This window comes from Heteronotia binoei, chromosome 9, assembly GCF_032191835.1.
Source record: "Heteronotia binoei isolate CCM8104 ecotype False Entrance Well chromosome 9, APGP_CSIRO_Hbin_v1, whole genome shotgun sequence".
NCBI classification, from domain to species: domain Eukaryota; kingdom Metazoa; phylum Chordata; class Lepidosauria; order Squamata; family Gekkonidae; genus Heteronotia; species Heteronotia binoei.
Genome location: NC_083231.1, coordinates 121,857,858 through 121,867,555, shown reverse-complemented (window position 1 = coordinate 121,867,555; position 9,698 = coordinate 121,857,858). Strand labels below are relative to the sequence as shown.

The 9,698-nt window shown below is 53.1% G+C and overlaps 1 protein-coding gene across 1 annotated transcript in view; it reads left to right on the top strand.

The window, feature by feature from the left end:
- Nucleotides 1-448: 448 nt before the first annotated feature.
- CPXM1 (carboxypeptidase X, M14 family member 1) overlaps nucleotides 449-9,698 on the top strand; it is a 68,410-nt gene continuing 59,160 nt past the window's right edge. The window contains exon 1 of the mRNA XM_060247208.1: nucleotides 449-758. Within this exon, the coding sequence (XP_060103191.1) occupies nucleotides 449-758 (310 nt within the window). The remainder of the gene's footprint in view (nucleotides 759-9,698) is intronic.

The following is a 9,698-nucleotide window of genomic DNA, read 5'->3' as shown; positions in this document are numbered from 1 at the left end:
AGAGCCTGCCCATTTAACCACTACACCAAACTGGCTCCAAAAGTATCTGAGGAAGTCCGCATGCGCACCCAAGCTTACACCCAGAATAAATCTTTCTTGGTCTTAAAGGTGCCACAGGACTCCAACTCGGTGAGCGGGCCTAAGGAGACCCAGAAAGCAGAAAAGCCCAAAGTGGGCTGGAAAAAAGTATTGCCAAAGCCAAAAAGGAGAGAAATGAATCCAAGGTTTTGTAGAGTCACAGCTATTCCTGACAATGCGGTACATGTATGGAACCGGCATGGCAGGCGAGCCAGGGAGAGGGGAGGGCTTGTTATAAAGGAGAAGGGGGGCAGCATCCTTCCCAAGCCCGAGGAGAAGGAGAGACGCAGGCAGAGGCCGGATTTGAGCTGCAGAGCTTTCCCACTCCTCTTGCAGCCGGGTCCCGCTTGGCCTCCCTCCCTCCCCCACCATGCTAACTCTCTGGGCAGCAATCTTGCTCCTCTCCCACGCAATTCGAGACCCCTCTGTGAATGGGGCACTCCGCCAAGTCACCCCCAGCCCTGGGCAGAAGAAGATGAGCACCACGGGCAGCCAGGGCACCGCTCTGCCCATTCCCACATCTCCTACCCCCTTCACCTCCAGGATGAACCAGGTGAGAGGCACGGCCAGCACAAAGCCCACCTCACCTGCCCACGTGAAGACCACCTTTCCCTACCAGAGGGAAGATCTGGAAGGACCTCTTTCCAAGAAGCAGCAGTTCTCCACACCTGGTAAGAAAGGTACCCATCTTAAGGTGTGAGGGAAGGGAGGCCGGGAGCTTCCTTGGGGACAGAAAGTGTGTAGGATGTTTGTTGAAAGTTTGTTGAGGAGAAGCTGTGGTTCGGCGGCAGAGCCTCTGCTTGGCATGCGGAAGGTCCCAGGTTTGATCCCCCAGCAGTGGTGGACTGGGTCTAAAAATATTGGCTGCCAAGAGGCATAGGGGGCCCACCCACAACTATAAGGCTATCATTTAATTTTTGTAAAAAATAAATAAATTGTTCAAAAATACGTAAGTGGAAAAAGGAAAAAGGAAAGGTCCCCTGTGCAAGCACCAGTCGTTTCCGACTCTGGGGTGACGTTGCTTTCACAACGTTTCCACGGCAGACTTTTGACGCCGTGGTTTGCCCTTGCCTTCCCCAGTCCTCTACGCTTTCCCCCCAGCAAGCTCGCTACTCCTTTTCCCGACCTCGGAAGGATGGAAGGCTGAGTCAACCTCGAGCCGGCTACCTGAAAACCCAGCTTCTGCCGGGGATCGAACTCAGGTCGTGAGCAGAGCTTAGGGCTGCAGGACTGCAGCTTTAGCATTCTGCGCCACGGGGCTCTTACAATGAAAACTTTTATTTATTTAGAATTTATTTAGAATTTATTTAGAATTGCAAAATAAATGTGTGCGCGTGTGTGTAATTACAGTATACTTACATTGCACGTATTATTGGCAGTAGACAGCAGATCCTAAATGTAAATACAGGTTTGCCTTTTCTCCAGGAGAGATGATCTCTGCCGCCAGCGGGAGATCAGTTGTAAAAGCGGGAGATCCCCAGGCCCCACCTGGAGGCTGGCAACCCCTAAGCACAACATAAATTTCAGTTGCATTGCAGCAATAATATTGGAACGTTTATTATATTTTCAAGCTACTAAAAGCGTCATTACCATTTTTAACATATTGTCTAAAGTTTAAGGGGCGGGGCACTTTTCAGGGGCCCACTTGCCATCGGGCAAGCGGACCCCCTAGCCCACCACTGATCCCCAGCATCTCCAGCTAAAAGGGAGCAGAGGAGGCAGGATGACCATCTCCAAGTCCTTGAAGGGCTTTCCTATTGAGGAGGGTACGGAATTGTTTTCTCTGGCCCCGGAAGGTCGGACCAGAACCAACGGGTTGAAATTAAATCAAAAGAGTTTCCGGCTCAACATGAGGAAGAACTTCCTGACCGTTAGAGCGGTTCCTCAGTGGAACAGGCTTCCTCCTTGGGAGGTGGTGGGCTCTCCTTCCTTGGAGGTCTTTCAACAGAGGCTAGATGGCCATCTGACAGCAATGCAGATCCTGTGAGTTTCTTGCATTGTGCAGGGGGTTGGACTAGATGACCCTGGAGGTCCCTTCCAACTCTAGGATTCTATTAGAAAGAACTTCCTGACCGTTAGAGCGGTTCCTCAGTGGAACAGGCTTCCTCCTCGGGAAGTGGTGGGCTCTCCTTCCTTGGAGGTTTTTCAACAGAGGCTAGATGGCCATCTGACAGCAATTCCCTGCATTGTGCATGGGGTTGACCTGGAGGTCCCTTCCAACTCTATGATTCTAGGTGGGAAGTGATGGGAAAGGCCCCTTCCTGAGACCTTGGAGAGCCGCTGCCAGTCTGAGTAGGCAATACTGACTTTGATGGACCAAGGATCTGATTCAGTAGAAGGCAGCTTCATGCATGGTTATCGCCTCCCGAAAAAGACAGCCCAGAAGCATCTCTGCCCGCACCTGGGAGAGCAATTATTCCACAAAGCACTGAGGTTTTAAATCTAATTAAAAAGAGATCTGGTGTGCTCTGGATGGCAAAGTTTCCTCTCCAAAGACTGACGGGATGACAACTGATCCTCACATCCCAACAAAGCAGACACCTCCACACAAATCCCAGTTCGAATTCAGCTCCTTCTGCAAAGCTGTGCCTTTTCATTTATTGTCTCCCAAGCTTTTATCCTGCCCTCTCTACTTCTAGTTTGGTGTAGTGGTTAAGCGCGTGAACTCTTCTCTGGGAGAACCAGGTTTGATTCCCCACCCCTCCACTTGCAGCTGCTGGAATGGCCATGGGTCAGCCATAGCTGTCGCAGGAGTTGTCCTTGGAAGGGCAGCTGCTGTGAGAGCCCTCTCAGCCCCACCCACCTCACAGAGTGTCTGTTGTGGGGGGGAGAAGATAGAAGAGATTGTGAGCCGCTCTGAGGCTCCGATTTAGAGAGAATGGCAGGGTATAAATCTGCAGTCGTCTTCTTCTTCTAAGGAGATCAAGCTGGCCAAATTTGTGGGGCAAGCCAGGTAAAATGTCCCGCAGTGTGGTTTTTGGTATATTATGTAGGTGATGACGGTTTCTCCAACCTGAAAAAAGTCACAGAAGTTGGTGTGGCTGTTCACAAGTTAACACGCTGTGCAGTCAAATCCATGTTGCAAAACCAGAACTTGCAAAGTGGTTTGGCACACGCATGTGCTTATGAATTTGTGCATGTTTGTATTTATGTGCCGGGGTTTCCAGCAGATGTCAAGGTTGCCAACATGTTCCTTTCTGTTACAGATTGTGTGTGCAGGCAATCCTGTTTCTCTTGGACAGGATTCAGTGATAATTCTGAGAAGCGTCTCTACCCTACCGCACCCCCCAATGAGGCCCAATTGGCTCCTGTGTTACACAATTGTGTAGTATCGGAGCACTCACAGAATCATAGAGTTGGAAGGGACCTCTAGGGCCATCTAGTCCAACCCCCTGCACAAGGCAGGAAACTCACAAACTCCTCCCCCTAAATCCGTAGGATCCTCATAGCTGTCAGATGGCCATCTAGCCTCTGTTGCAAAACCTCCAAGGAAGGGGAGCCCACCACCTCCCAAGGAGGAAGCCTGTTCCACTGAGGAACCGCTCTAACCGTCAGGAAGTTCTTCCTAATAGAATCCTAGAGTTGGAAGGGACCTCCAGGGTCATCTAGTCCAACCCCCTGCACAATGCAGGAAACTCACAAACCCCTCCCCCCTAAATTCACAGGATCCTCATTGCGAACGCTGCTTGTATCTGTGTCCTGTTATATGCTGTGCCGGCTCTAGACTGTCTGGCACCCTAGGCCAGGCTAACTTCTGGCACCCCTCCTGCACTGATAACGTCACCAAGTCACACGGAAAGGAAAAAAGGAACGGTCCCCTGTGCAAGCACCAGTCGTTTCCGACTCTGGGGTGACGTTGCTTTCACGGCAGACGGTGGTTTGCCATCGCCTTCCCCAGTCCTCTACCCTTTCCCCCCCTGCAAGCTGGGGACTCCTTTGACCGACCTCGGAAGGATGGAAGGCTGAGTCAACCTCGAGCCGGCTACCTGAAAACCCAGCTTCCGCCAGGGATCAAACTCAGGTCGTGAGCAAAGCTTAGGACTGCAGTACTGCAGCTTTAACACTCTGCGCCACGGGGCTCTTATAAGTCACATGGGGGGTGCCTGATTCGGTACCCCCCGAAGGCCGATGCCCTAGACTATCACCTGGTTTACCTAGTGGCATGTGAGTTTCCTTGACTTCTCTGGGCTGTTCTCTTTCCACACCTGGGCAGTGGTCTTTCACAAGCTATAATGTTGCACATGGCTCATCTCTGCTGCGTACATATCCGGGCTGAAAACTCCAAGATGAGAAATTCCTGGAGCTTTCAGAGGTAGAGCCTGGAGAAAGCACAACTTGAGGAGGGGAGGGCCCTCAACAGGTTATAACGCCAGAGTCAACCCTCCAAAGCAGCCATTTGCCCCAAGGAAACAGATGGCCGAAGCTCTCAGGTCAGCTGCAATTCCAGGAGATGCTGGGCTCAGCTGGATGTTGGCAACCCTAGTATATGGCCATATGAGCAGGCTGTTGTGTGTTTGGGGCTACTCTCAGGTTTTGTGCTTTGCAAACCCGGACGGTTGTAGGTGGGAGTTGTTGCGGGATGGCACAACTGGTGTTCCATCATTGAGTGTCGCATGCGCTCTGCCTAGTTATGCCGCCAGCTTCCTTTTCTGCCCTCACAAACTTGACACCGCCTCACGCAGCCCTGCATGGCTTTGGTATGACTCAACTGCAAACTCCAGGGTGGGAAATTCCTAAAGATCCTTGCGTGTGGAGCTGGGGGAGGATGGGATTTGGGGACCTCCGTAGGGTACAAAACCCTGAAGAAGTCCACCTTCCTAAAGCAGTTATTTCCTCCAGGGGGACAAATGGCTGCTGTCTGGAGATGAGTTGTAATCCTGGGAGATAATAACATAAAAGAAGCTGTGGTGTATCCAGCCCAACCAACTTACTGTGTCACTCCTATCCAGTCCAACACTCACTGACCAAAACCCAGGTGCCGGCAGAACACTGTTGCCCACCACGCACCAAAGCCCTGTTGGATCAGGCCAGTGGCCCATCCAGTCCAACATTCTGTGTCACATAAGAACATAAGAGAAGCCATGTTGGATCAGGCCAGTGGCCCCTCCAGTCTAACACTCTGTGTCACATAAGAGAAGCCCTGTTGGATCAAGCCAATGGCCTATCCAGTCCAACACTCTGTGTCACATAAGAACATAAGAGAAGCCCTGTTGGATCAGGCCAGTGGCCCATCCAGTCCAACATTCTGTGTCACATAAGAACATAAGAGAAGCCCTGTTGGATCATGCCAATGGCCCATCCAGTCCAGCACTCTGTGTCACATAAGAGAAGCCCTGTTGGATCAGGCCAATGGCCCATCCAGTCCAGCACTCTGTGTCACATAAGAACATAAGAGAAGCCATGTTGGATCAGGCCAGTGGCCCATCCAGTCCAACACTCTGTATCACATAAGAACATAAGAGAAGCCCTGTTGGATCAGGCCAGTGGCCCATCCAGTCCAGCACTCTGTGTCACATAGTGGTCAAAACCAAGGTGCTGTCAGGAGGCCCACTAGTGGGGCCAGAAGTCCTCCCACTGTGGCCACCCAAGCACCAAGCATACAGAGCATCACTGCCCAAGATAAAGAGTTCCATCTATACCTTGTGGCTGATAGCCTCGCGTGGACTTCTGCACTTAAGAACAGAAGAGAAGCGCTGTTGGATCAGGCTGATGGCCCATCCATTCCCACACTCTGTGCCACACAGTGGCCAAAAAACTCCAGCCTCCAAAAGAACATAAGAGAAGCCATGTTGGATCAGGCCAGTGGCCCATCCAGTCCAACATTCTGTGCCGCACAGTGGCCAAAAAACTTCAAAAAAGCATCAGAGAATCCATGTTGGATCAGGCCAATGGCCCATCCAGTCCAACACTCTGTGTCACACAACGGCCAAAACCCAGGGGCCATCAGGAGGTCCACCAGTGGAGCCAGAACTCTAGAAGCCCTCCCACTGTTGCCCCCTCAGGTACCAAGAATACAGAGCATCACTTGCCCCAGACAGAGAGTTCCATCTATACTTTGTGGCTAAGAGCCACTGATGGACCTTTGCTCCAGATGTTTCTCCAATCCCCTCTTGAAGCTGTCCATGCCCGTAGCCACCAACCCTTCCTGTGGCAGCGCTCTCCAGGCCCTGCCTGGAGGTTGGCACGCCTAGCTGCCATCTCAGTCGCAGTTCCACCAGCCAGGCAGTGGTGCATACGAGCTGCTTTGGTGGAGCACCAAAGACCTTGCAAACCGTCCTGAACGGTTCCACGTCCTTCCCTTGCAAACTTCCCTTCCCTTCGCCTTCCCTCCCTGCTTTCTTCTACTGGGCTTGCAGAAAAGGAAGTGGGGGGGGGGAGGCCTCCTTCTTTCCTCGAAAGGCTTCCCCAGCTGGCTCCCTCTTTCCCTCCCTCCTCTGCAGGCTCCCACGCCCCGCCTGGTGCTCCTCCAAGCCGGCGCTGCAGTGGAGGCAGGAAGCCAGCGGGGGCCGGCCGGCACAGAGCCGCCTCTGTTTGGGGGCGCCCTCCGTCACCGGGGACAGCCCCGGGGAGGGACGAAGCCAAGACGGCCGCGCGGGTTGCCACCCTCCAGGCAGCGCCCGAAATCTCCCGGAATCGCGACCCAGCTCCAAAACACAGGGAATGGCTCTTCAGGAGAGGCTGGGAAACCCCACTGACTTTAAAATTGCTTGGAAAAGATGGGCGTTTTAATGGAACACCTGCAACAGAAAAAACATCTTTGAAAAACTGAAATCACCTGCACTTAAAATCTGGTAGGCACTGGCGCTTTATTCTTCCCTTGGAGCCGGGTGAATAGAAGAAGAAGATATTGGATTTATATCCCGCCCTCCACTCCGAAGAGTCTCAGAGCAGCTCACAATCTCCTCTACCTCCCCCCCCCCATAACAGACACCCTGTGAGGTAGATGAAGATATTGAGTTATATCCCGCCCTCCACTCCAAAGAGTCTCAGAGCGGCTCACAATCTCCTTTCCCTTCCTCCCCCACAACAGACACCCTGTGAGGTAGATGAAGATATTGGATTTATATCCCGCCCTCCACTCTGAAGAGTCTCAGAGCGGCTCACAATCTCCTTTCCCTTCCTCCCACTGTGAGGTAGATGAAGATATTGGATTTATATCCCACCCTCCACTCCGAAGAGTCTCAGAGCGGCTCACAATCTCCTCTACCTCCCCCCCCCCATAACAGACACCCTGTGAGGTAGATGAAGATATTGGAGTTATATCCTGCCCTCCACTCCGAAGAGTCTCAGAGCGGCTCACAATCTCCTTTCCCTTCCTCCCCCACAACAGACACCCTGTGAGGTAGATGAAGATATTGGATTTATATCCCGCCCTCCACTCCAAAGAGTCTCAGAGGGGCTCACAATCTCCTTCACCTTCCTCCCCCACAACAGACACCCTGTGAGGTAGATGAAGATACTGGATTTATATCCCGCCCTCCACTCCGAAGAGTCTCAGAGCGGCTCACAATCTCTTTTCCCTTCCTCCCCCACAACAGACACCCTGTGAGGTAGATGAAGATATTGGATTTATATCCCGCCCTCCATTCTGAAGAGTCTCAGAGGGGCTCACAATCTCCTTCACCTTCCTCCCCCACAACAGACACCCTGTGAGGTAGATGAAGATATTGGATTTATATCCCGCCCTCCACTCCAAAGAGTCTCAGAGCGGCTCACAATCTCGTTTACCTTCCTTCCCCACAACAGACACCCCGTGAGGTGGGTGGGGCTGGAGAGGGCTCTCATAGCAGCTGCCCTTTCAAGGACAACCTCTGCCAGAGCTATGGCTGACCCATGGCCATTCCAGCAGGTGCAAGTGGAGGAATGGGGAATCAAACCGGGTTCTCCCAGATAAGAGAGCTCTGGCTGACCTAAGGCCATTCCAGCAGGTGCAAGTGGAGGAGTGGGGAATCAAACCTGGTTCTTCCAGATAAGAGAGCGATGGCTGACCCAAGGCCATTCCAGAAGGTGCAAGTGGAGGAGTGGGGAATCCAACCCGGTTCTCCCAGATAAGAGACCTCTGCCTGACCCAAGGCCATTCCACCAGCTGCAAGTGGAGGAGTGGGGAATTCAACCCGGTTCTCCCAGATAGGAGAGCTCTGGCTGACCCAAGGCCATTCCACCAGCTGCAGGTGGAGCAGTGGGGAATCCAACCCGGTTCTCCCAGATAAGAGTCCGCGCACTTAGCTACGACACCAAACCCAAGGCAAGAAAGGAGAGCCACAGGTGAGCGAGGCCTGCTTGGGCTGACTAGAGATCCAGCCAGCCCAAGCAGGCCTCGCTTGCCTGGGGCTCTCTTTGGCTCCCCTCGCCCCCCCTGCAATCAAAAGGCCAGCAAGCCACCCATTGCTGGTAAGCAGGGGTCGTTTTGTAGAAAAATAGGTGGTGGAGCTCGTTAGCATAACTCATTAGCATATGCCGCCCTGCCCCTCCCTAGCCAAAAGCAACCGAATGCAAGAAAGGAGAGCCCCGGGCGAGCGAGGCCTGCTTGGGCTGGCTAGAGATCCAGCCAGCTAAGCAGGCCTTGCTCGCCTGGGGCTCTCCTGGGCTGCTTTCCCTCCCCCAGTCAAAAGGCCAGCAAGCCACCCACCGCCCAGAATCCCATAAGAAGTGGAGAAAGGGTGGGGTGAGCTTCTCCAGGGGTTCATGAGGGCTGCTGGGGGCGTGGCAAAGCCCCTGGTAGCTGGCTGGCTGCCTGCTCTTCTAATCCGGGGCTTGTTATGCAGCTGCACCTACTAGTCAATGGACAAGGGAGGTGGGGAGGAGGAGGGGGAACCCTCAGAAAGATTCAGGGCAAGACTAACTTCTAGTGCCCCCCCCCAGTATGAATAACATCACTGAGTCACATAAGGAGTGCCCAATTCGATGCCCCCAAAAGGCCAGCGCCCTAGGGCAGGGGTGGTTAACGGTAGCTCTCCAGATGTTTTTTGCCTACAACTCCCATCAGCCCCAGCCATTGGCCATGCTGGCTGGGGCTTATGGAAGTTGTAGGCAAAAAAACATCTGGAGAGCTACTGTTGGCCACCCCTGCCTTAGGAGATTTGGGGGTGGAGGCTGGGGAGTACAGGGACCTCAGTGGGGTACAATACTAGAGATACCCCCCCTCCAAAGCATTCCTTTCCCCCAGGGGACCTGATCTCTGTAGCCTGGAGATAAGCTGTAATTCCAGGAGATCCCCAGGTCCCACCTGGAGGCTGGCATCCCTGCGACGCTCTGTGAAATTGATAGGCATAGCACAGATCAAAGGCAGTCCTTCTTCACCCAAAGGGACATTAACACGTGGAATTAATTGCCACAGAAGGTGGTGGCTAGAAGAAGAAGACATGATATTGGATTTATACCCCGCCCTCCACTCCAAATCTCAGAGTCTCAGAGCTGCTTACAATCTCCTTTACTTTCCTCCCCCACAACAGACATCCTGTGAGGTAGGTGTGGATGAGAGAGCTCTCCCAGCAGCTGCCCTTTCAAGGACAACTCTGCGAGAGCTATGGCTAACTCAAGGCCATTCCAGCAGCTGCAAGTGGAGAAGTGGGGAATCAAACCCGGCTCTCCCAAATAAGAGTCCGCGCACTTCACCACTG